This window comes from Sciurus carolinensis, chromosome 18 (assembly GCF_902686445.1).
Source record: "Sciurus carolinensis chromosome 18, mSciCar1.2, whole genome shotgun sequence".
Classification (NCBI taxonomy): Eukaryota; Metazoa; Chordata; class Mammalia; order Rodentia; family Sciuridae; genus Sciurus; species Sciurus carolinensis.
The window spans coordinates 23,605,624-23,632,406 of NC_062230.1; the positions used below are offsets into that span (position 1 = coordinate 23,605,624).

Here is a 26,783-nt window from a genome sequence, read left to right on the forward strand (position 1 = left end):
ACATGCCTATAATCCCAATGGCTCAGGAGGCTGAGGCAGAAGATCACAAATTCAAAGTCAGCCTCAGCATCTCAACAAGGCCTTAAGCAACTTAGACTCTGTTTCTAAGTAAAATATAAAGGCTGGAAATGATGCTCAGTGGTTAACACCCCTGGTTGTTCAATTCCCAGTGCCAAAAGAAAAAAGAAAAAACAAAAAGGCTGGAAGCACCTTTGAGCAACACTTACACTGAGCAGGGAGGACTACCAGCAGATGCTGAACATCCTATTACACACAGAACAGTCCTCACAACAATGAATTAACTGATCCACAATGTCAACGGTGTCCAGTTAAGAAACTCTGATCTAAACATACTGCATGCATCTATGGGTTTTGCTTCACAAAAGAAATTTTCAAGTTTTTCAAAGAACCATTCCTTACTCTTATTAACAGATCATTTAAATATAGTGTGAAGCCTGACAGCTTCTCAGATCACCAGTGACTTGGCCTCTTGCACGTTATTTAATCTCTTTATACCTCAATTTCCTCATCTGTAAAACAGGGATAAAAGCCAGGTTTAGTGGTGCACCTTGTGATCACTGTGACTTAGGAGGCTGAAGCAGAAGGATCACAAGTTTGAGGTCAGCTGGCACTAGCAACTTATGAGACCCTCAGTAACTTAGAAAGACTCTCAAAATAAAAAATGAAAAGGATTGTGGACATAATGCAGTAGTAAAGCACCCCTGAATTCATTCCCTAGTACCAAATAAATAAATAATAATAATAATAGTCGTCGTCGTCATCATCATCATCATCATCACCTATCTCCCTCCCTCTCTCACAGGGTTTTTCAAGGAGATGAATTCATGTCAAGTCTTTAGACAAGTGCACCAAACTGGTTGAATGAGATGTGAGGGTTCTTGAATGTCAGCTTGAGAAGTTTGTGTATAAATTTTTACATAGAGGGAGCCATTGCGGGCTCTTTGGCAAGTGCAATGCCTTAACTTCCTGGGGAGAGCACTAAGGAATAAAGGCAGATGCATTCTTGTTTGGGGAGAGAGGAAGCATTTGCCATTTAATCACATCTCCCCCTACTTGGAAGACATTTAACTCAAACTTGTTTTATTTATTTTTTCCCCGTTTTCTTTTTCAGTACTGGGGATTAAAGAAACCCTTGCATATACTAAGCAAGCACTCTACCACCGAGCTACATCCCCAGTCCTGGAAATACCTTTAACTTTTAAGAATGGGAAACACTGCCTTTAAAAAATCTCCTTGATACTTATCTTTCCTTCTCACACCTTCTGACCAACTGAAGATCCTCAAAAATGAATAGAATGGTATCTCCTTGTGACCCCTACATCTTCTATTTGGTATTACAGTATTTATGTACTTATTACAGTCTTCCTACTAGATTGTACATGCTCTGTGGGCATGGACAACATTTGACTCCTTTTTATATAACCCAAGGGACCTAACAGTCCTTAACAACTGGCTGGCCCAAGCCTCTCATTTTTATAGATTAGCCACAGAGAGAACAAGTGACTTGCCAAGAGTGAAGGTCATATTTTAAGTGACAGAACTCAAATTCAAACTCTGATAGATTGCCAATACAAAGACTCCAAGTTCTGCCCAAGTGAAATAGCATATGAAAATTATACCTGTGGTACAATGTCCAACTAAGTCCTAGGACACTCTTATTGGAACTACATGGTTACCTGGCCAAAAAAAAAAAAAAAAAATTAAAGGGGAAATAGACCCATATCCCAAGTTCCTTTCTGCTGCTGAAATTATACCTTACCAATTCAACCTGTTTTCTTTAATTCCATATCTTACTAGTAAATAATTTTTGACAAAACTTGTTTAAATGTTCAACAACTGTTATTTAATCAGTGACATCAGGCTTAATTTCCTTTAAATTATTATTATGAGTAACAGAAAATCTCTTAGTGGAAAAACTAGTGATGCCCATCCTCTGCTAACTGAACATTCTTTAACCATCACCTGAACAGATTAATATTTATAAACCTCAAAAAGCTGGAAATTTGGGACAATTCTGTAAGGTGAAACATTCAGATAACTTGTGAGTGTAAATAATCCCAACATAAGCCTAAATTTACAATAATCAAGCATAAACTACATTAAGACCCAAGATGGGAGAGATTTTATTTATGTTCAAGTGAAAGCTGATCATATTTTCTGGTAAATCTCGAAATTTCTCTGAAAGTCCCAGTACGATGCAAAAGAAAAGGGTGAATAAGGAAAAAATGGTTAAGACAAAGTGAATGAGAAAAAAAGAGTTAAATACAGTGTAATCCCCTGATGCTTAAGCAATTACAATTCAATATATCCAAACAACTGCCATAAAGCAATCATTAAAAAGAAAAGAAAAACAAAAACAAAACCAAGAAAACCTCCTTCTGCGGTGGTGATGCTTTACATTACCAGTGCAAAAGCACTCAGGCCCGATAGGACCGATTACCACTTACTGAGAACAGATCTTTAATTATTTTACCAGCCGATAAAAAAAAAGCACACACAGAACATAGACACAAACGTAGTTTCAAAGGAAAACAAACGCAGTTTATGCTTGCTAAAGTTCAAGGGCAAAACTGTTTCCAATGCAACAGAATCCGCCTGACTACAATGTGTTGAAAAAAAAAAAAAAAATGCGAACACATAGTATCTTTTTATAAAGGCAACAATTTGAGCTACAAAGTAATAACGGGGAAGCCAAAACAGTTTGACAGCCCGCCATAAGGGCCGCCTCAATCATGAGTCACACAATGCCTGCAACCATTTACAATAGTAATTAATGCACAAGTCCCCTAATTAAATTCTAAAAGGGTGAGAATGCTTTAACTAAGTTTACAAGAATTGCTTTTTGCTTTTTTTTTTTTTTTTTTTTTAAAGAAAGGCACACACGCGTAATTACGCATCTCCCCGCAATCCCTTTCCATCCCATATTCCCTCAGGCCGTTTCTCCCGAATGTCTGTGCTCCTCGCGTGCGAAAGAAAATGACAAGGGGGAACTTCTAAACCCAGAAAGGACGAACCAGAGTGGAAATGTTCGATTAGACAGGGGCGGGAGATGGAGAGCTCGCCCATCTTACCTGCTAAGATTTCTTTCTACGTCTTTGGTAGCTTTAGCTTCCAATTCTCTGAAACAGAAAACAAAAACAAAACAAAACAAACAAACAAAAACCGAGATGCGCGTGAAAACGGAGCTGCTGCGGCAGAGGCCCGCGCCGGCCGGAGGGGGGGAGGGGAGCGGGGGGGAGGGGGCTCACAAAGCTGCGGGGCTGCAGCCCAGACTGCGGTCGGGCGGCGCGGGCGAGGCGCAGCCCCGGAGCCCGGCCCAGCGGCGCAGCCAGGCCTCTCCGGCCGCCCGCCCGGGCTCCGCCACGGCGCAGCCCGCGCCCTCCCGCCGAGGCCCGAGGTCTCGGGGACGCCCGGCGCCGCCGCTGCCGCCGCCGCCGCCGCCCGCACTTGCGGGCCCCGCAGCAGCACCCGAGGCTCCTCCCGCCCGGAGGGAGGTCCCCGCTCCGCTCACCTCATGTGTGTAAAGTGCACGAGCAAGTGGGGCGCGGTGAATGAGGCTCGCGAGCCTCAAGCCCTCCGCAGCGCCGCGGGGAGAGGCCCGAGCCGCTGCACCAGCGCCATTTTCTACACCGACCCGCTGCCGCCGCCGCCGCCGCCGCCGCCGCCGCTGCTGCCGCCGCCGCCGCCGCCGCCGCCGCAGGCCCCAGACCGGAAGTGAATGCCCCACGCGGCAACCCCTTCCGGGGGCGCCGCGGCCACCGGCCCCAAGATGGAGGCCCTAGCAACTAGACCTGCAGACGGGACAGGCCCTTGGCAACCGCCCGGGCGCCGCGCGTGGCCCCGGGCCGGACCTCCCCGGAGGACTCGGCCTCCGAGGCTCCCCGCGAGCGGCTGCGGGGCCCGGCGAGCCGGCGCCCAGCCCCTCTCGCCGCGGCCGGCCGCCGCCTGACTCGGCTCCCTCCCCTCCTCCGCCTGCGTTACTGCGACACAAGTTTCCTTCCCCGCCGCCGCCCCTCCCCCCGAAACACGCCAAAAAAAAAAAAAAAAAAAGTCTAAACCTCAAATTCCACCCTTGCAGCCACCGGAGGAGGCCGCGCGGCTTTTGAATTCAACCACTTCTAATTATTGTTGACCTTGGGCCACATGTTTAACCTCTGCTTCCTCTGCCTCCGCCTCCGGTGAAGAGCGCGTACCTGAGAGGGTGGTGAGGTTGAAGAGGCGATTCGCGACCACCGGGTGTTACAGACCCTGTGGCTCGGCAGGTCCCCCTGCACGCGTCTCCGCCCAGCGCACCATCCAGGTTTTAAGTCGTGGCTTTGATGGTGGCGAAAAGCGGTGAAGGGACCGTTTGTCCCACATGGCAAGGTGGCTTTAAAAATTGAGCTTCTGGCATGTATTGGAATTGAGTGAAAATGATGTCGGGGAAGAAGAGCGGACTGGGGCAAGTGGTTACACCGGGGTAGAGCGCACTGTAGCAAATACGTAGACACTAAGATACTTCTGTTTGCAGACGCGGGAAGGTATTATGTGTAGATGGAGCGATGTGCACCTTCCTGTGGGTACAGCATGTAGATACTGTAAGATCCATATCCTCGTGTGCCTTCATCCCCTTCTCTCAGAACGCTTCTCATCTAAGGATGATACCGCCTCCGTGCTAAAGAAAATCCTTTCCTTTTTACCTTCTCCAAAACCCCATTCTGTGGCTCATCTCATTTTCCTTTTTTCTAACCCAAGCCCTTCAACCGATTTCAAAATATGCTCAGATCTCTCTCATTAAACGCAAGCAAAACCTCTCTGCGCTGTCCAGAGCCTATCTGCCCTGTGAGAGATTAGTAAATAGACGAATGAATGAATGCACAAGAAAGTGTATCCATCAAAATGTTAACTGATTATGCCTCTTTCTTCTTTTGGTGTCTCAATCGTTTTCTTTTTCTAGTTACTCGAGGGGACAAATGAGGTTTACAATATATAAAATGTAGGGCACATCAAATAAATACTAACCACTTTTCCTGCCTTTATCCCTGAAGTCCATTTACCCATACACATATTTGTTTTCCTTTCATGATCATTTCTACTTAAAATGTTAAAAATTATATTACAGAATTCCTTTAGAAGTTAAAAAGTTATGGCACAATATGTTTTCATTCCAGGTTTGTGAATAATTTTCCACAGCATAAGGCAATGAAAATAATATTTATCAACATTTGCACAGCTGTTAAAATCAGCTGGTTTTCTTATTAAACTTTCTTAGGTTTGAATAACTCAGCCATTCTCAATTGGGGCAATATTGCCTACTGCCTCCATTCCTGAGAACATTCAGCAATGTCTAGATTTTAGTTATCACACTGGGTGCTACAGGTATCCAGTGGTTAGAGCCGAGGGATTCTGCTAACTCCTACAATATGTAGGATAGTTGCCTACAACACTGAACCAAAATGCCAATAATTTCCAGCCCCAGAGGAGCCAAGAAAATGTGGTGGTTTCTTTTTCCTTTTTTTTTTTTTTTTTTTTTTTTTTTTTTTTTGATACTAGGGCACTTAATCACTGAGCCACATTCTCAACCCTTTTACAATTTTATTTTGAGGCAAGGTCTTGCTAAGTTGCTTATAGTCTTACTAAGTTATTGAGGATGGCTTTGAACTTTCAATCTTCCTCAACCTCCCAAGTTGCTGGGATTATAGGCGTGCCCACACCTGGCCAAGATGGGGCTTCTTGAAGGTCTGTGTCTGTAGTGCTTTCTTGTAAGATCTTCTCCTGGGCTGCCCGGTAGTTCACTATATGAGGTCATGCTCTTCAGTTTGACCAGAGAGTGAAACCCAGAGGTGCTTAACCATTGAGCCACATCTCCAAATCTCCAGCCCTTTTTATTTTTTATTTTGAGACAGGGTCTTGCTAACTTGCTTAGGGCTTTGCTACGTTGCTGAGGCTGCCTTTGAACTTGGAATCCTCCTGCTCAGCCTCCTGAGCCCCAGGGATTACAGGCCTGCGCCACTGCACCTGGCTGCTAGTCAATTTTTAATTATCTTGTTCTTAAACTGCTACCTGGGAGAAGGTCAAGGGAGAATAATATAAGGCCAGCACTGATTTCTTACGGGGGGACTCATCAAGGAATCTGTTCTTCTCATTCTTTGTCTTTTCAAAATAATCAGTCTTTCTGCTGAATAGTTCCCACCATCATACAAATAACAACAGCAAGGACTCCCTTGGGGCCTCATTTCTACCAGCTCCATTTTTCTGCTCTCCTTAGTAAAGTTTTTTGGAAAAATGTCCTACACAAGCCATTTCCAGTTGCTCACCTGCTTTCCTCAGACCACTTTACCCTGAAAGTCCACCCGCCCTGCAAACTGCTCATATCAAGGTCACAAATGACTCTGAAGTCAAACTCAACGACAGTATCTCTGTCTTCACCTTGGTTGACTTCTTCCCTATGTTTGCCACAACTGACCACTCTCCCCTTCTTAAGAGAGCCTCCTTCCTTAGCTATCTTGACACCAGATGCTTCTGGAGTCCTTTTTAAGATCTTCGTCATCTTCAGCAGCAGCAGCAGCAACAGCATGACCATCATTTTTTGTCTCTATCCATTCCTTTTATGCATTCTTTGCCAGCATCACCTGCTTTATGCCAGATAAATGTTGAAGGCTCCAAGGCTCTATTCCAGAAACTCCCTGCCCTTTCTCTTAGACATGAGCAGTATCAAACACTCTCAATTTAAGTAGTATGTAAATGCAGATGACACTCAAATCCATAGTCTTAGCCCACATCTCGCCCGTGTACCCCAGAATGCCAAAATGACCATTCAACCACCTAACAACTATTTCTTGAGCAGCTACTACATGCCAGGTGCTGTACTAGGGTCTGGTTCTCTGTGATTTATACCGAACTACTCTGACGGATTGAGTCTAGCAGGGAAGACAGGGTTGTTTGTTTGTTCATTTTAATTTTAAAGCAAACTTCTAAAGTGTTTAATTACAAAGTGTGGCAAGTGCACAGAAGAAAAGACGGAACATAAGGGAGCATAGTAAGAGATATGTGTTCTAAAGTTAACTTGGCAGTGTAAACTCGCACCTGAGGACTGAAGCATAGAGGGAAAGGCAGAGCAAGGGTCCCGGGCTGGAGCTTTAGGTTTGTTAAGTTGTCATTCTAGACAAAACAGGCTTTGCCTTGCAGCTAGATCCATGGGAGCCAGTGCTTTTATTCAACTTGCATAACCCATTCAGAACAAAACCAAAAACAAGGCGCTCTCTAGAAAAACAGCAGCTACAAATTCAAATCTAAATAGGGCTTTTTCTCCATTTGTCTTCATTCCTTGGAGCCTCTGCTTCCTCAGTGCCTGCGGTTGCCAGAACATAAATGTTCTCCAACTCCTCTTCCTTCTCTCACCGAGAAGGATAAACGACTGTCCTGATACTTCAGAAATTATGCACTTGAAGAAAAGGGATTTCTTTTTTCTTCTAAGGCATTGCCAAATACCATCATGAGATTTATATGTATTTTTTCTAGGCAAGGCTCACTCAGTATTTTTATTTTTATATTTTGCAATGCTGGGAAGTGAACCCAGGGACTTACTGTGTTAGACGGGTGCTCTACCGCTGAGCTATAGCCCCAGCCCTATATTTTTTAGTCTAGAAATTTTACACAATAATGAATAAATGGACACCGAAAACATGAACATAGATAAGACTTCCTGGAGAGAGTGTATTTGTTTTATTTGGTTAAATTTTATTTGGTTGCTGGGTGCGGTGGTGCACTCCTGTAATCCCAGCCTCTCAAGAGGCTGAGGCGGGAGGATCATGAGTTCAAAGCCAGCCTCAGCAACAGTGAGGCGCTAAGCCACTCAGTGAGGCCCTGTCTCCAAATAAAACACAAAATAGGGCTGTGGATGTGGCTCCGTGGTCCAGTGCCTCTGAGTTCAGTTAATCTGAGTTCAATTGAATCTGAGTTCAATCCCCAGTGCCACCCAAAAATAAATAAATAAAATAAATACATATAAAATTTATTTGGTACTTAATATGTGCCACTCAGGCACAAAGTAATTAACTAATCACTAATTGTTGTCCTCACACATCCTTGTGAGGTGGGAATTATGTACTCATTTTGCAAATGAGGGTGATTAACTCCCAAGGTCACATAAATAGTAAGTGGTTAAACTTTTTAAAAAGTGCTTGGGTTCCAGAGCTGGGCGTGGTGCCACACGCCTGTAATCCCAGTGACCCAGGTGGCTGAGGCAGGAGGATCACAAGCTCCGGGCCAGCCTCAGCAACTCAAGGCGACCCTGTCTCAAAATAAAAAATAAATAAACAAACAGGACGGGAGATGTAGCTCAGTGGTTAAGTACCCCTGGGTTCAATCCCCAGCACCAAAAATCTTTAAAAAATAAAGTGTTTTGACTCCAAAGCTGATCTTTCTAAAAACTACAGTTACATGGTACACCTGTTTCTCCCACCTCTATTAGATCCTACACCCCCTTTTGATAACAAGTATTTTTTTTTTTTTTTTTTTTTTTTTTTTTGCGGTGCTGGGGATCGAACCCAGGGCCTAGTGCTTCACAGGCACGCACTCTGCCAACTGAGCTATCTCCACAGCCCACAAGTATTTTTTTTAATATCACTCCTTACTTTCCAAAAATGGTAATCACAGATAATACAGTCTACCTAAGACATAATTTCAGAATGCATATATAATAACATCTCTGACAGAAGGGAGAAATCAAAGTACGTCTCATAAATGCCTTTGACTATGGAAATGCTGGAGAAGACTCAGTGGCCAGGGTGCTGGCACCTATATGTCACATCGGCACCACCCTGACAGACACACAGCAGTGTCTGATCCACCACCCGCACGCCAGGAACTGTAGTTACGTCAGACGTGATTTTTTCTGGAATGGAGAACCACTCTCAGTCAAGTTCTGAGCAAATAGAAAACACTTCTGCCTCCATTCATGTGGTAACTGCATCGGAAATTTCAGGGCAGGTTAAAGCTGAAAAGTAAGAGTGAGGTCCTCAGAGAATTATAGACACGCCTTTCATTTAGGCAAGTGTCCAGGGAGAGAGCATTCCCTAGTTGGTGGACTTATCTTTGCTCAGCCTCCAGGGCTCCTGTCCAGTGAAACCTTAGCATACATCTCCCCTCATTGTTTTGTCTTTTTTTGATATCAGGGACTGAGCCCGGAGATTCTTAACCAGGGAACCACATCCTCAGCCCTTTTTATTTTTTATTTTGAGGCAGGGACTCGCTAAGTTGCCGAGGCTGGCTTTGAACTCGCCATCCTCCTGCCTCAGCCTCCCGAGCTGCTGGAATTACAGACCTGAGCCACCGTGCCCAACTAGGTTGTCTCTTTCGATAAGACTTCCCTGAAATTCTTTGGACCTCATACAAATACAGATGCGTGTTAAGTACTAGTACTAAATTTGAACCCCTGTTAAGTACTAGTACTAAATTTGAACCCCTGTTAAGTGGCAACCCAACTCTCAAAAAAGAGCCCTTGGAATATCTTGGGCTAAACTCTCACATCCTTTTCTGAGGTAACTCATTTTATCCAGGCACTGCTGGTACATAAGGCCCCGGAGAGTGGGACCCTGTCTGTCATGTTCAGTGTGGTAGCCACGATATCAAGAACGGTGCTGGGGAGGTACCAAGCATTGCATTCATATTTGTTGAATGATGAAGGATGAATATTACCTTTCTCCCAAGCAGTTCCATAATGCACGCCAAGGCCCACCATTGTTCTCCCAAGATCATATTTACTACCTGAAAAGGGAGCTGAACCTCGGCCATGACAGGCTGCATTTAGGGCATGAAGGATTTCAGGCCTAGATGGCCGAATCCAGGAAGGCTACTAGATTAGGACTGGCCTTTGGCAAACAACCAATCGGGAGCTAACACGCCAATGCCTAGCATTCCAAACCATATACGTCAAAATGTTAAGACCTGGGTACCCTAAGCCAATGGAAACGTGCCAAACCACACATGCTGAAAGATCAGCCAATTATGTACTCTGCTTTTTTCAAATTTCCCGCTCTACTGTGGAGCTCATAAAAATCCCACTGAATCGAGACTCAGGACTCTCAGCCAGTACCTGCTGCATCAGTGAACACTGTGAGTCCCAGCTCCAGCTTGCAATAAAGACCCTTTTGCTTTTGCATCGGAGATGGCTCCCTGGTGGTCTTTGGGTATTCGCGATCTGGGCACAACACTACCCTCATGACCGCCAGCAAGAATGGGGGTCTCATGTTTACTACCCTCATGACTGCCAGCAAGAACCAGGTTCTCAGGACTGGGGAGATAGCTCAGTTGGTAGAGTGCTTGCCTTGTAAGCACAAGGCCCTGGGTTTGATCCCCAGCACCCCGCCAAAAATAAAAAATAAAAAAACTGGGTTCTCAGAGACTTCCGCTTGGTCTCTTGGTTCTGCTGGGCTTTGCTTTATGTTGTAAATGCCAATAACATTCTCTCCATAATGCTCTGTCTTGCCACCAGATTCATCAGGCACCTTTGTTACTCTGTTGAGGATAAAGTGGGTACTTCTACTAGTACTGATCTCTCAGATACTCACTGTTAAAATAATCAGTTGTTTCTCCCCACCACACATACACAATGACTCCAACCATACTTGTCCTTAGAGGCCACCTCCCTTCACTCTCGGTCTACAAATTTTGGTAGAGAAACGCTGTGTTAAGCATTGTTATATTTAATGATTCTTATACTTACTGACCCAGTTGAGGATAATTTGAACGTTCAAATACATAATGATAGTAAAGGATTATAACAATACAACAGAAAACTCTGTGTCTACAATGTATTTGTTCATTCAATTCATTCCTTCATTCAATGTTTGATGAGCATCAAGGACTTCAACCAAGATGAAGTAACTGGCACCACATTGACCCTTCCTCCTGAAACAGTTAAAAATACAGACAAAATTTATGGAATGACCGTTTTCAAACATTAGACATTAAAGCAATGGAGGATGGTGATCCCTGAGATAGGAAACCAGTGAAACAAATTCTATGATTGCCTCAGATCACTGCTTGGGGACAGTTTCCAGGCAGTGGTACAGGGTACGGGAAGTGGTACCCAAGCAGAGTGGTTTTCCCTAGAGGGGACAACATAGCAAGAGTCTGTAAAGGCCACAGTAACCAGAGATCATGGGTGAGAGGACTAGAGAGGAGAGAGCCACACTGATAGAGGGTTCCAGAGATCTGCAGAGGGTCATGCTTACGTCTTTTGCAAAGGACCGAGCAGTTTATGCACATCATAAAATTACTCAAGACTGGGAAAGAAGCATCCAGAAGGATTAGAAAGAATAATATCCAGGGCTCATAAAGAACTTGTTTTAGTTTCTGTTCCCATTTGCCAGAGTAGAACAGCTTTATAATTCACAGGGTATTGGATAAAGTACTTAAGAGGGTTCTGCATCTGCGATGGGACAAAGTTAGATTTAAATAACTACTGTTCTGGTACAACCTAAGTGTTATGGTTTGACTCTTCAATGTTCCCTAAAAGCCCAAGTGTTGAAAGTTTGGTCCCAAGCTGACGGTGCTATTGGGGGGTGCTGGAAACTTTGGGAGGTGGGGCCTCATTGGAGGAAGTTGGGTTATTTAGGGCATGCCCTTGAAGGGCATGTTGGGGTCTGGCCCCCTTCTCTCTTCTCTCTCTTTGATTCCTCGCCACCATCTGGTGAGCAGCCTCCCCGGCTGTGTGTTCCTGCCATAATGTTCTGCCTTAACACAGGTCCAGAGGCAGAGCACCATAAGCCAAAATGAACTTTTCCTCCTTTTAAGTTGTTTTTCTCCAGTATTTTGTCACAGTGATGGGAAGCAGTAGTATAGTAACAAACTTTTAAAGAAATCCCTAAAAGGGACAAACTGTTTTCATGCGACTGAACGATATCTCAGAAAAAAACCTCAAGAGCATTTATATGAATACAAAAATATTCAGTACCCGATAAGGTAAAATTAGCAATGTCTGGCAGTTAAAAAAACCTACCAGGGGTGGGGTAGAGTTCAGTGGTTGAGTACTTGCCTAGTATGTGCAAGGCCTGAGCTTCGCCAGCACTGCCAAAAGCAAAACCAGGGCTGGGGTTGTGGCTCAATGGTAGAGAGCTTGCCTGGCATGTGTGAGGCCCTGGGTTCGATTCTCAGTACCACATATAAATAAATAAATAAAGATCCATCAACAACTAAAAAAAATATTAGGGGGCTGGGGATATAGCTCAGTTGGTAGAGTGCTTGCCTATCATGCTCAAGGCCCTGGGTTCAATCCCCAGCATCACCATAAATAAATAAATGAATAAATACAATTTTAAAAAAGCAAACAAACAAAAACCAAATAGTCGTTTCGGACTGTAGTTGAATGGTACAGTGCTTAACCAAAGTGTACAAAACTCGGGGTTTGATCCACAGTATGGCAAAAATAAGTAAACAAACAATAATAATTACCAGACAAGCAAAAAAAAAAGTAGAAAAATATGATTAGGATGAGTAGAAAATATGATTAGGATGAGTAGAAAATATGATTAGGATGATTCCAAATCAGTTGGAATTGACCCAGGTGCTAAAATGAGGAGAAATTGATATTAAACTAGCAATAACTGTATTCCATATGTTGTAAAACTTAAATACAGACCTGGAAGATTTTTTTTTTTTTGAAGACCTGAATTATACCTCTGGATATTGAGAACTACAATGTTGGAGAAGAAAAAATATACTGGATTGAATTAATGGAAAGTTAGACATTGAAGAAGAAAAGGATAGTGAACTTCAAGACAGTAACAGATAATATTTAAAATGAAACAGACAAGAAAAACTTTTTAAATAATGAAAAAGATCACTGGTGCACTACGGAATGACTTAAAAACCATAACATGTTGTTCTGGAGTTCTTCAAGGACAGAACAGGGCTGGGGATATAGCTCAGTTGGTAGAGTGCTTCCCTCACAAGCACAAGACCCTGGGTTCAAATCCCCAGCACCACCAAAAAAAAAAAAAAAAAAAAAAAAAAGGACAGAACAAAGAAATAGATGAAATATTTGAAGAAATAATTATACTTTTCCCCCAAATTTGATGAAAATCATCATCACAGATCCAGCAATGTCAGCAAGTCTCACACACACACACACACACACACACACACACACACAGCAAGGCATATCATAATCTTATAATTTTAAAGCTATGATTTAAGATAAAATTTTAAAAGCAGTCAGAAAAAAAAGACATATAATAGACAAGGATATAGGCAAGGATGACAGTGAACTTTTCATCAGAAACAGTGCAAGAAAGAAGGCAATAGAGAAGCGTATTTTGACCATTAAAAGGAAAAAAGGGTCGACATAGACTTCTATTACTTGCAAAAATATTCTCAAAATTAAAGATTAAATAAAGTCTTTTTAGGTAGAGAAAATCTAAAGGAATTACCCCCAGCAGACCTTGATTATAAAAAAGTGCTTTAGACAGAAGGAAACGGATTAGAAAATTAAAATCTAGATATACAAAAAATAACAAACACTACCAATGGTACCAACAGGGATGAATATGAAAAAAATTTTATTGTTTAGGTATCATTAAAAGATAATTGGCAGCTGGGCATGAGGGTGCACATCTGTAAATCCCAGTGGCTCGGGAGGTTGAGGCAGAAGGATCACAAATTCTAAGCCAGCCTGTGCAACTTAGCAAGGCCCTAAGCAACTTAGTGAGACCCTGTTGCAAAATTTAAAAAAAAAAAATTTTTTTTTAAAAAGGACTGGGGATGTGGCTTGGTGGTTAAGTGCCCCTGAGTTCAACCCCCAGTACAAAAATAAATAAATAAATAAATAAATAAATAAATAAATAAATAAATAAAATAATAGTGATAATTTTCTTGACAGGCACAGTGGAGCATGCCTATAACCCTAGCTACCTGAGAGGCTGAGACAGGAAGATCGTAAGTTTGGAATTAGTCTGAGCAATTTAGGCAAGATCCTCTCTCAAAACAAAAACTAAAAGAGGGCCGGGGGTGTAGCTTAGTGACACCCTTGGGTTCAGTTCCCACACCAACATATATAAATAAATAAATAAATAACCAACTGGGGAGGTAACTTAGTGGTAGAATGCTCCTGGGTTTAATCCTCAGTACCAAAATAAATAAATGAAATTGCGGGTTTAAAATGATAAATATTCCCAAGGGGCCTACAACATATTATTTATATATATATATATATATATATATATATTATTTAAACATATATTTATATAAACATATATTTATATATATAACATATATATATAAATCATATATATTTAAATTTATATATTTTTATAATTTATATATATAAACATATATTTATATATATAAACATAAATAATAAAACATATTCTTTATATATATAAATAAATTGTTAGAAAATAATAGCACAAAAATTGGAAAAGGGGAAATAGAAGTATTGTCATACACTTTAATTCATCAAGACGCATAACATTGCCTAAAAGCAGACTATGAGAGACAGAATGTGTGCGAAACCAACCCGTAAAGTACCACAATAGAGTTATAGTTAATAACCCAACAAAATTGTGTTAAGTAAGAATCCAATGCCGTTCCCTCCCAGGCGGATAACTGGTTTTCCACATTTATCAAATGACTGTCCTTTCCCCTCCGAATGGTCTTGGCCTTCTTCAAAGGAGTACAAGAGAATATAAAAGTTATTCAACTCAAGTAAGCAGAAACAAAAAAAAAGGAAAACGGAAATGAACAAATGAGGTGCATAAAAACCAAATTTCCAAAATTAAATTTAATGTCAGCCAAGACACAATCAAATGAGTTCCATGTCCAAACATATTATTTAGCAATAAAAGGGAACAAACAATTGATGCTCAGAGTGTGTTTGAATTTCAAAATGATTATGCTGGATTCAAAAGAATCCAGACACACCTCCCCCTTAAAAAAGGGTGGTGGGGGACACAAACTGCATGGTTCAATGTACAAAGTCTTGGAAAAATGCAGATTATTCTATAGTAAAAAAAAGAAGGTCAGCGGTTGCCTGGGGCTAGGGAAGATGCAGGAACAGACGAGAAAGTTTGCGAGAAGGCAGAAGAAAACTGCAGATGATAGATGTGTTTGTTACCTCGGTTGTGGTGATGGCTTCGCAGCTGTATACACATGTCAAAACTTATCAAATTATGCACTTTAAATATGTGAGTCAATAAAGCTGTTTCAAAACGAGTTTGATGAGAAATGGGATATTTACATAATTTCAAAACACTTCCCACAAGATGTTCATCTATTAGAAAGGAAAAAAGAGACACCATCTCAACCGAGTGATTAAAGTTAAGATCATTAAGAACAGGGCAAATAAAAATCTGATATTGGGCTGGGTATCTGATATTAGCTAAGTTGGTAGAGCGCTTGCCTTGCAAGCACAAGGCCCTGGGTTCAAACCCCAGCACGGCAATAAACAAACAAACAAACAAACAAATAAATAAATAAATAAAAATAAAAATCTGGTATTCCTGGTGGGATGCAGTCAAACAGCTTGACGTCCGTCAAAGATACACGACTTGAAGTTGATCATGAGGAAACCTGACACAAACTAAATTGTGAAACCTTCTTCAAAATAGTGAGCCTATGATTTCTTCAAGTCATGAATGCACAGAAAAGGGGAAGAAAGTAAGCCAGGCAGGGTGGTGCATGTCTACAATTCTAGCAGCTGGGGAGGCTGAGGCAGGAGGATTGAAAGTTGAAGGCCAACCTCAGCAATTTAGCAAGATCCTGTCTCAAAATAAAAAATAAAAAGGGCTGGGGATGTGACTCACTGGTTAATCAGCCCGGAGTTCAGTTCCTGGTACCCGAAAAAAAAAAAAAAGGCTTTATTCTGAACTGGATCCCTTTGCTAAAAAGACATCAAGAAAACAATGGGGCAGCAAGAAGTGGCGGCAGTGTTAATTTCTTGACTTTAGTGGTCTTATCGAGGTTACGAGGGAGAACTTCCTAGCTCACAGGAAATAAACACTAATTTATTCCAGAGTGAGGTGGCATGTATTTGAGTATTTCTTTCTTTCTTTTTTTGGGTGCTGGGGATTGAACCCAGGGCCTCGTGCTTATAAGGCAAGCACTCTTCCGACTGAGCTATCTCCCCAGCCCCTGTACTTGGGTATTTCTAGATTATGTCCTCAGTTTAGTCACAATTGATTTAGGAAGATGTAAAGTTCTTTTCCTGTACTTTGAACTTTCCCGTTAGATTGTATTTATTTAAAAATTCTTTTGTCCAGGTATTGGAAGCACTGATTGCTGAGTTTCCTAGAAATGGAATCTCCGGGAGACAAAGGATGTGAACATTTTAAAATGCGACAGGTGTGATCCATCAGCCTTTCCAGGAGAAGATTGTACCAGTTCACGTCCTCACCATGTATGAAGGAATCTGCGTTGACTTCTTACTGTGGACGTTAGTAAACATTGAAGCTTTGCCAATCTTTCACCTCACTTTAATTTGTATTTCCTTTTTAAAATTGTATTTCTTTAATCCCAAGGCTGAGAGACTGTTTATAAGCAATTTGTATTTCTCTGTGAGTTGTACTTTCCTATTCTTTGTCCAGTTTTAAAGCTAGTAATTTTTTCTTATTTTTAATTATAGTGCTCTTTGTATATTAAAGCAATTAGTTCTTGGTCTGCTGAGTGGATTGTAAAAATAAGAATAATAAAATAAAATAAAAACTCTTACTTTTCTGTTACCTACTTTTTAACTTATTCTGGGGCATTCTTTATACTGAGTAGCTCTTTTAAATTTTTTTGGGAGCTGGGGGTTACCAGGGATTGAACTCAGGGGCACTCGACCACTGAGACACATCCACAGCCCTATTTTGTATTTTATTTACAGACAGGGTCGCACTGAGTTGCTTAGGGTCTCACTGTTGCTGAGGCTGACTTTGAACTCACAATCCTCCTGCCTCAGCCTCCAGAGCCGCTGGGATTACAGGCATACGCCACTGCACCCAGCACATTTTTTTCTTCTTAATTTTTGGTGTTATGCCTTATAAGGTTTTCTTAGCTGGACACGGTGGCACCTGCCTCTACTTCCAGCTACTTGGGAGGCCCAAGCAGGAGGATCAAATGTTGGAGTCCAGGTTTGGGAACTCAGTGAGAACCTGCTTCAAAATGAACAAGGGGTGAGGATGTAGTTCAGTGATAGAGTGTCCCTGGGTTCCATCCCCAGTACAGCGAGGGAAAAAAAGATCTTCAGTTACAGATTTGGTGTTTACATGTGACTCCATGTTCTCTTTTGACTCCTCTTTCATTTATTTGCATTTAAATGGCTTGTTAGTGCTAAAGTTTAGGTCTTAGTGTCCCCTACAGGCCTAGTGTTTTAAAGGGTTAGTACCCAGAGGGACACAGTTAGGAAATGGCAGAAATTTCAGGAGATGAAGCCCACTGGGTGATCTTCTGGTCATTAGGGGTGTTCCAGCCATGAGGTAAGCAGGCCCCCAAACAATAAAACCAACCCACCATGGACTGAATCCTCCAAAACTGCGAGCCAAAAGATACCTTTTCTCTTTATAAGTTGATTATCTCGGGTTCTTGTTATAGTCACCGCAAGCTGACTCTACTAACACAATCACTTGGAATTTTTTTTTTAGTATAAGGAATTATGCATCCATCTATATTATGTTTTTCCAAAAGGATAGTCAATTATCCCAATACCAATTACTACATTGTGTGATTTTATCTCCCCCCCCCCCTTCTGATTTGAAATAGAATCTTACTGTATACTAGTTTCTCGAGGCACTTGGTTTATTTCCAGATTTAACCTGTTTCATTAATCTACCTTTCTCTTTATGTACCCAAATGGAACTCTTTCCATAAACACAGCAGTAATAGACTCTAAAACTTACTAGGGTTAATCCTTCTTTATTACTTTCCTTTTTCAGAATTTTCCTGGCTAACCTGACTTATTTATTTTTCCCTGTGGACTTCGGACTCAGAGATTCTACTTCTAAAAGCTTCATCGTTTTTATGGATATAAGACTTAGGTCAAGGCAAACATAGGAAGACTAGACCTCATTAGATCTTCTCATTGGTGAATAGGCTACATGTTTTCATTTGTTTCTTCTTTCATTTTCCTTCATTTTTGTTGTTGTTGATGTTGCAATAGTGGGTGTTGGTGCTATTTTAAGTACAGTATTCCTTACATTTTATTTTCTAAGGTTTTTCTTTTTTTTTTTTTTTCCTGAAACATGGAAATGTGGATTTGTTGATGTTATAAGCAACTACCTTCCCGACTTAACTCTTTATTTTATTTGTTCTAATTAGTTGCACATGACAGTAGAATGCATTTATACATTTTGATAGATCATACATAAATGGAGTGCAATCTGTCATTTTTCTGAATGCACATATTGCAGGATCACATGGGTCATGCAGTCATACATGCACATGAGGTAAAAATGTCTATTTCACTCTACTGTCCTTCCTTCCCCCATACCCCTTTCCCTCCCTTCACTCCCCGCTACCTAATATAAAGTAACTCTATTCTTTCTTTTCCACCCCCACTTATTGTGAATTAGCTTCCACATATCAGAGAAAACATTCAGCCTTTGTTTTTTTTTGGATTTGACTTATTTCACTTAGCATGATATTCTCTAACTCTATCCATTTACCCACAAATGCCTGAATTTCATTCTTCTTTAAGGCTGAGTAATATTCCATTGCATATATCTACCACATTTTAACTCATTGTTTATAAGAGATTTTCCAGGGATTGTATAGATATATAATCCTATTACTTGCAAATATGTTGTCTCTACTTTGTAATTCTTAAAATTCTAAATTTTTATCTTGGTATTAAATAATAGTGGCGATATTATTTCTCTTGTCTTCTTCCTGATTTGAATGGAAAATGCTTCTAGTGTTCAACATTAAACATGCATCACATTTATCTTTTTGTTTTTAAGTGCTGGGGATCCAATCTAGGGTCCTGCGCATAGTAGGTAAGTGCCCTATCATGAACCTATCCTCCCAGACCTCAATGCTATATTTAAAGTTAAACATGTTTTTATTGTGTGAACAATGGATGTTACGTTTTATTAAACATCCCTTTAGTGTCTAAGGAAAGCCACATAGTTATTCTTCTTTAACCAGCTTTAAGAGTTATTCTAGCTGGAGGTAGTGGTACACACTTACAATCCCAGCGACATGGAGGCTGAGGCAGGAGGATTGTAAATTTGAGGCCAATCTCAGCAACTTAGTGAAAAACTGCCAAAAAAATTAAAAAATTTAAAAAGGAATTCCTTTAATATTAACAAAGAATCTGTATAACAGAGTTTGAGAGATCAGACTGGCTGGTTTGAATTCTATGTGCCATTTATTATGTGTGTGACTCTGGGAAGTCATTTGTTTGTTTGTTTAGCTTCTCTGGTCCTTGGTTACCTCTTCTCTGAAAAACAAGTTGGCAGTAGTTCCTATCTCAGAGAAGGTTGCTGGATTTAAATGAATAAGTAGATATAAGGTGCTTTGAACAATGCCTGGTTGATAGCAAATTGTATTTAAGTATTATTCATTAGTATTGCACTTCTGAAGAAGTTCACATGTACTGAGCTTTTCCATTCTCAATGTATTCAATAAATGTATTTATTTACTTATTTATAATGGTACCAGGGAGTGGACCACAGGGCTTACCCACTGAGCTGCATCCCCATCCTCTTTCTTTATTTTATTTAGAGATAAGAACTCGCTGATTTACTTAAGGACTCACTCAGTTGCTAAGACTAGCTTTGAACTCAAGATCCTCCTGCCTCAGCCTCCCAAGCCTCTGGGATCTCAGCATGTACCACTGCGCCTAGCACAATAAATGTACTTATTTATTTACAGAAACATAACTTGCATCCAGAAATGTGTGGCACTGGATGGACCACTACAAATGCAACCCACCCAAGTGCTCCCACAGGCCCCTTGTAGAGCCCAACCCTCTCTCCTTCCCCCTGGGAAACCACCACCCTTCTGCTCAACAGGTCCTGTGTATCTTGATTTTAAGGTGCTAGTTGGTGTGTCCACATTATGCTGGCTTGGGGGGAAAAACTCGAGAGATTTTCTTCTCTCCATGTAATAAGTTGAATCACACCAAATCAGGACAAGAGTCTGGTGTTTTGGACATTACAAAGATGCCAGTTTCATAAGTTATAAATAAAGGGAAGGACATCTGTGCCCAGGGATCCAAAAACTTCATACTGTTAAGATGGCAGATTCCCCAAGTGGACGGAGAGATTCAACTCAATCTGTATGGGAATCCCAACTGGATTTCTTGTGGAAATTGACAGTCTGAGTTAGCACAGTTTATACTCCATCTATGTATAATGTGTCAAAATGCACTCTACGGTCACGTATAGCTAAAAAGAACAAATTTTTTAAATGATGGGGGGAAAAAAAAGAAGTTGACAAGCTAATCTCAAAATTTATGTAAAAAATGCCATGGATCCAGAATTGCCAAAACCATCTTGAAAAAGAGTCAAGTTGAGCTTGGGGGGTCTAGGGCTGTGGTGGGACCCTTGTCTAGCAGGCACAGAGCCTTGGGTTCAATGTCCATCAGGGCAAAACAACCACCAAGTTTGGAGGATTAAAAAAAATTTTTTTTGGAGGATTGGTGCTCTTCAATTTCAGAAGTCACTCTAAGGCACGGTAATTAAGGGGTCTGAGACTGCATAAGCATAGACATACAGATCAAAGGAATAGAGTTGGGGATCCACAGTGAAATCTTCACATTCACCACCAACTGATCTGCAATAAGTATAGGCAAACAGCTCAGTGGGAAGGAATGGGCTTATCAACAAAAGGTGCTGGAGCAACAGAGTACCCGGATGCAAAGCATGCAGTGTGGCTCCCGCCGGATGCCATCTACAGCCATGACCTCAAGACCTAGCAAGACCTAAGTGGATGAGCTTTAACGGCAAAGCTCTTAGCAGAAAACACAGGAGTAAATCTTCATGATCTTGGATTTGGCAATGATTTTGTAGCTATGACACCCAGAGTAGAAACACAATAAAAATAATAAAAAATAAAATAAAATAGATAAAAAAGATAAATTGGGCATCATAAAGCCATGATAAAATAGATAAACAATCAAAAGATAAGTTGGGCACCATGAACATCAATTTGGGGCATTCAAAGGAAATACGAAAAAGCAACACATTTAATGGGTGAAAACATTTGCAAGTCTACTGTTTGTATCTAGAAAATAAAGAACTCTACAATAATAAAAGACATAGATTCCAAATTCAAAAAATGTACAATGGATCTGTATAACCATTTCTCCAAGGAAGATTCTGCAAATATCCAATAAGCACATGAAAAAGATGCTCAAACCATGAGTCATCACAGGAATGCAAATGGAAGCCATGGAGATATCACTTCACACCCACTAGGATGGTTGTAACAAAATGAAGACAGCTATTAACAAGTGCAGGCGAGAACGGGGGTAAATTGGAATTTCCATACACGGCTGATGGGAAGGAAAAGTGGTGTAGTCATTGGAAAACAGTCTGGCAGTTCCTCAAAAAGTCAAAAATGTATTGCCCATATGACCTACCAACTCCACTTCTACGTACACATCCGGAGAAGTGAAAACATATGCCCCCACAAAAACGTGTACAAAATTAAAAGGCAGAAATAACTCAAATGCCCATCAACTGAAAAATGCATAAATAATATGTAGCCTATTCTTTCAATGGGATATTATTATTTAGCATTAAAAGGAATGAAGTATTAATGCATGTTATATCATAAATGTACCTTGAAAATATCATGCCAAGTGAAAGAATCCAGACACAAAAGATCACATATTATTATTGGATTCCAGTGATATGAAATGTCCAGAATAGCAAATTCATTGAGGCAAAAACTTAAGTCTCTTTTTTTTGGCACTGAGAATTGAACCCAGGGTTATTTAACCACTGAACCACATCTCCAGCCCTTTTTTGTATTTTATTTTGAGATAGGGTCTCACTGGGTTGCTTAGGGCCTTGCTTTTGCTGAAGCTGGCTTTGAATTTTTTTTTTTTTTTTTTTTTTTTTTGTGGTGCTGGGGATTGAACCCAGGGCCTTGTGCTTACGAGGCAAGCACTCTACCAACTGAGCTATCTCCCTAGCCCTGACTTTGGAATTTTTGATCCTCCTGCCTCAGCCTCCCGAACCGCTGGGATTACAGGCATGCACCACTGTGCCCAGCAAGTTAGTCATTGTTTAGGGATGGGGTAGCAGATTGACAGATGTGTTGGTGATACTTAAAGGATATGGGGTTCTTTGGGTGGTGAGAAAAATGTTCTAGAACTGATGGTGGTGATCGTTGTAGAACCCTGTGAATATACTAAAACCCACTTGATTGTAACACACTTCATATGAGTGAATTTTTAGGATGTGTAAATTATATCTCAATAAAGCCATTACCAAAAGTGACAATTTAATAGAGTCAAATAGAATTTTCTGCAGTAGTTTAAGTAGCACTGGCATACTCTGATATGGTTTGAAAGATTTGACAGGGTTTATGTACGAAACTTGGAAGAGAAGAGAAATAATAACATTTGCTGGCATAAGAATATAGGAAAGGAAGCAATCAGTGGGGATTGTGGGAGTCTTATTAATGGGGATGGAAAATATTTGAGCTTCCTTGTAGGATAAGGAGAAAGGACTAGCAGTGTGGGAGAAACGTTGAAGAAATAGGAGCAAAGTTAATGGATGGGCTCCAAAGGACAGGAGGGAGGAGCCCAGTTATCAGCCAGGTGCAGTGGTTCATGCCTATAATCCCAGTGATAAGGGAGGCTGAGGCAGGAGGATAGCAAGTTGGAGGTCAGCCTCAGCAATTTAGCAAGAACCTAAGTAACACAGCGAGGCCCCGGCTCAAAACAAATAATAAAAAGGGCTGGGGTTGTGGTTCATTGGTAAATTGACCCTGGGTTCAATCCCAGTACCAAAAAAGAGAGTCCAGTCTCCCTTCCATATGACCAGAAGGATAGAGGAGATGATAGGTTTCAGATAATAATTAATTAATGACGCAAAGAAGTTTTTTCCTTACTGGCTTCATTTTCTCTAGAAGGAAAGCAAAATCATGTGTGCAAATAAGAACAGAGATAGTGGGCCATGGGTTAAGAAGAGGAGAAAGTTGGAAGAGTCGGTGAGCGGTCAAGGATGGGAACACAGAGGGGCTCAGGAGCGCAGCAGCCCAGCTTCCAGCAGAGGAATAATTCTGAAGTTTCCCCAGCAGTCCCACGAGGCTGCATTTGGGAGCAATCTCCTCCTGAGTCATCTCTGCTTCAGGCCAGACAAACCCAATTCTCTCAATGTTACTCATGCGCTTTGGCTCGGAGACTTCTCCTCTCTGGACAGCCTCCTCTGAACTTACTGCCTCTTGGCAACCTTCCTCCCAGAACTGAATGTTCTTCCATGGTAAGGCTGACCCAAGTCCACCTCCCTGGTTCTGCACCATATGCTTTCATTAATTCAGCCTGGGATGAGCAGAGCGCATTTGGCAGTTTTGTTGCATGGGGTCAGTGACAAATCCAAAGAGCAGAGAGAAATCTTTCTGATCGTGCGTCAATCACTTAGTCAGCCGAGGGAGCACATGGGATGGGGGAGATCAGTAGTTTGTTCAAGAAACGAGAGAAAGATGTCTAGCATGTTGGTTAATATGGAGAATGTCCAGCGGGTATGAGGTCAGGGATCAGGGGTGGAAACACATCTGTGGGACATTTCCTGAGGCAACAGCTCATTGGCGAAGGCCAGCCAGCCAGGCAGAGCCCCGCCGGCCTGGATACTAGTTATGGAGCATGGCCACCTCTGCCCTGCAGATCTGCAGCCCTCCCGGGCTTCAGGGTGCAGCGAGAGAAAGTGGAGAGGGCAGGGGGTCTCTGAGGCACCTGTGGACTCCTGCTCTTTCCAGACCCCGGGGTGCCTGCTGCGCCAAGTCCCTGAAGCATGGCTTCCTGGTTCTGAAGGCGCAGGGTGACAGGCAGTAGTAGGAACATAGTCTTCCGCCTGGAGGTCGAGACTTCGAACCCGTTTCCGTAACACTAGCATCTGGAACCCTGCTTAGCTTCTCGGGGCCTCAGTTTCCACATCTGCAGAATGGGGATTCGCAAAACCCACCCCTCAAGGTTGGCTAGCGAAGAAATCGAACCCACGGCCATCTAACGGAGTGCTTTCTTGCCCGACGCTCAGGGTTGGACGTGTGGCTCAGTGGTACAGCGCCGGCCGAGCGTGCACAGGACCCTGGCAATCCAGTACCCAAATAATAAATTCTTGTTCCAGGTGTCATTTGACGTTTTTCTTCCTCCCAGAAGCCTTCCTGGATTAAGTATTCCTCTTCCGTGCTCCCATAACGCTGCCCGGAATCCCCTTCATAGGATTCGCCCACGACTCCAGAACTCTTCACCTGACGCCCCACTAAGTCTGTGCAGACACAGGTAGGCTCTCTTGTTGTTGTTGTTGGGGTTTTTTTCTTTTGTTTTGTTTTGTTTTTTGGTTCCAGGGATTTAACCCAGGGTGCTTAGTCACTGAGCCACATCTCCAGCCCTTTTTAAATATTTAGAGACAAGGTCTCACTGAGTTGCTTAGGGCCTTGCTAAGTTCTGAGGCTGGCTTTGAACTGGCGATTCTCAGGCGTGGGCCACCACGGCCGGCCTGACGTGGAATCTTGCTTGCCATTGTGGGGATCTTGTCTTGCCTGGTTCCTGGGCTATGAGCACATGCCAAGTGCTCAAGTATGTTGACGGAATGAATTTCCGAAGGTTAAGTGAGATCATGAATGTTTAGCCTGTGTTTCCCAAACTCCATTGACTCGGGGGTAAAATCAGAAACATGAAAGACACTTACGCACCCTAAATCCTCTCTGTGGACTTCTGGTCTCCTTAAAATTCTCCCCAAAGACTAGGTGGAACCTGAGAAGGAGTGGAAACAGACAGCATGGGTTCTGATCTGTTCTCACTTCCCCCACCTATACTTCCGTTGACTCACCCATGGAATGATTCATAACGGTGCAGATTAAACAAGCTATTTGCACGGTGCTGGCCACAGTGCCCGGGACAGTAAATATCATATAAGAATTTAACAAATAGCTCACGAATGCTGCAGGCACTACTCCTGGCTGCCTGATCATTTCCTTCCCTTTCACTCCAGCTGAAATGTTGATGTTCAAAACATTACTTAATCTGAACTTATGGGGTCCAGGCAACCTCTGTCTCTCAGAGTGTGTTCCTCTACACTCCCACGATGATTAAAACCACGGCTTCTCATACTTAAATGTGCCTGTGAATCCACTGAGGATCCTGTGCATTCTGATTTGAAATCTGCGGAGGGCCTAAAACTGCATTTCCAACGAGCTTCCAGGTGATGCTGATGTTGGAGGGCTATGGACCACACTTCACTTAAAAAACGCCTAAACAATAAGGATTTGTTTTTCCCACAAATCTGTGTACTGAGGCAAAAAGAGAAATAAACATGGAATTAAGGAATCCAAAGATTAGAAAGGACTCAAAAGATAACCAGAAGTAGGTAGTGTCTACCATGCTTCGGCATTTTGATGTTGGCAGGGCCTATATCTCCGTGAGTCTCTTGGCCACAAAACGAATGCTTCAGCTCCAGCCATCAAGTCTGAGACCAAAGCAGAAAGAAGGGTAAAGGTGTGAGCCAGTTCTGAGGGTGCCCTTAATCTGAAAGTAAAAGGTATTCCAGATACTTCTAGCAAAGCTCTGGTTACAACCATTAGCAAGAGGGTGTGTTCCCAAAACAAAAGGGAGAAGAATGAGAAGAATGAGATGAACGATGTGATATAAGCGATTATTAGTATCAGCCACAGTCTGTGCCCAGATCATGCACACACTACCTCTTGCTTCTCTGAAAAGATTATGGGGTTGGTAAAATGGCATCTCCCTGCCTCTGGGGCTCAGATTTGTGTCCAGGGGGCTGGTCTCAGAACAACCCCCAATTCTGACTGAACAAATACTTTTAAAAATACATATATTTTTAGTTGTAGATGGACACAATACCTTTATTTCATTTATTTATTTTTATGTGGTGCTGAGGATGGAACCCAGTGCCTCACCCGTGCTAGGCAAGAGCTCTACCACTGAGCTACAGCCCTAGCCCTGAACAAATAATTTTCGAATGAATTCTTTCCAGGAAGCTTCCCAGACTCCCATACGGGACAGCAGTAAGAGAGCTGTGCAAATCTTCCCTCCCCGCCTCCAGCTGTTCCTCTTCTTGAGGCAACAGCAGAGCCATCCTGCCTTAAGAGAGAATCTCCCACCTTCCCTCCCAGCCAGAAGTCAGGGCGAAACTGATTAATACGGGACAGCAGTAAGAGAGCTGTGCAAATCTTCCCTCCCCGCCTCCAGCTGTTCCTCTTCTTGAGGCAACAGCAGAGCCATCCTGCCTTAAGGGAGAATCTCCCACCTTCCCTCCCAGCCAGAAGTCAGGGCGAAACTGATTAATACCAGGCTCAAGAAGGCGGAGTCTATGACTGAGCCTGAACCAATCAGCGCACGCCTTCTACCTCGGCAACAAGTGATTGGCTCAGGGGTGGTGACATGGCCAAGTCAATCACCAGGGCTAAAAAGATTCCATCTACTGCTTTTGCTTGAAATATGGAGAAGCAATCTTGCTTTTCCAGGGTGAAAGTCCATCTACAAGGAAACCATAGCTGCAGATGCTTCTGGAAGCTCTCTTGAAATTACAAGGAGTGAATTCAATGGAAAACACAGCCAACTGTGAGAAGAAATAGAGAAAGAAAAAGGTCACAACATCTGTGACCTACAGAAA

The 26,783-nt window shown here is 42.1% G+C and overlaps 1 protein-coding gene, 1 long non-coding RNA gene and 1 other non-coding gene across 8 annotated transcripts in view; 1 reads left to right on the forward strand and 2 right to left on the reverse strand.

The window, feature by feature from the left end:
• Positions 1 to 3,891, reverse strand: part of Tnrc6a (trinucleotide repeat containing adaptor 6A) — a 93,709-nt gene extending 89,818 nt beyond the window's left edge. Inside the window, exons 1-3 of one of the 6 annotated variants that reach the window (XM_047532692.1) lie at positions 3,533 to 3,887; positions 3,093 to 3,140; positions 1,641 to 1,697 (exon numbers count right to left, since the gene is read on the reverse strand). Coding sequence is in view for 4 of the 6 variants with exons in the window: in XM_047532691.1 (XP_047388647.1) it covers positions 3,093 to 3,140; positions 3,533 to 3,537 (53 nt within the window). In the remaining 2 variants the exon portion in view is untranslated. Of the gene's footprint in view, positions 1 to 1,640; positions 1,698 to 3,092; positions 3,141 to 3,532 lie in introns of all 6 variants that reach the window. The other 5 variants (XM_047532691.1, XM_047532690.1, XM_047532689.1 and 2 more) reach the window with 5 other exon arrangements.
• A 6,873-nt stretch (positions 3,892 to 10,764) lies between these two features.
• The window catches only part of LOC124969777 (uncharacterized), an 84,505-nt gene continuing 68,486 nt past the window's right edge, over positions 10,765 to 26,783 (reverse strand). Inside the window, exon 3 of the long non-coding RNA XR_007106034.1 lies at positions 10,765 to 10,911. This is a non-coding gene — a long non-coding RNA (uncharacterized LOC124969777). The remainder of the gene's footprint in view (positions 10,912 to 26,783) is intronic.
• On the forward strand, positions 12,220 to 12,292 carry Trnad-auc (transfer RNA aspartic acid (anticodon AUC)). The gene has a single exon. It is a non-coding gene; the product is annotated as a tRNA-Asp (tRNA).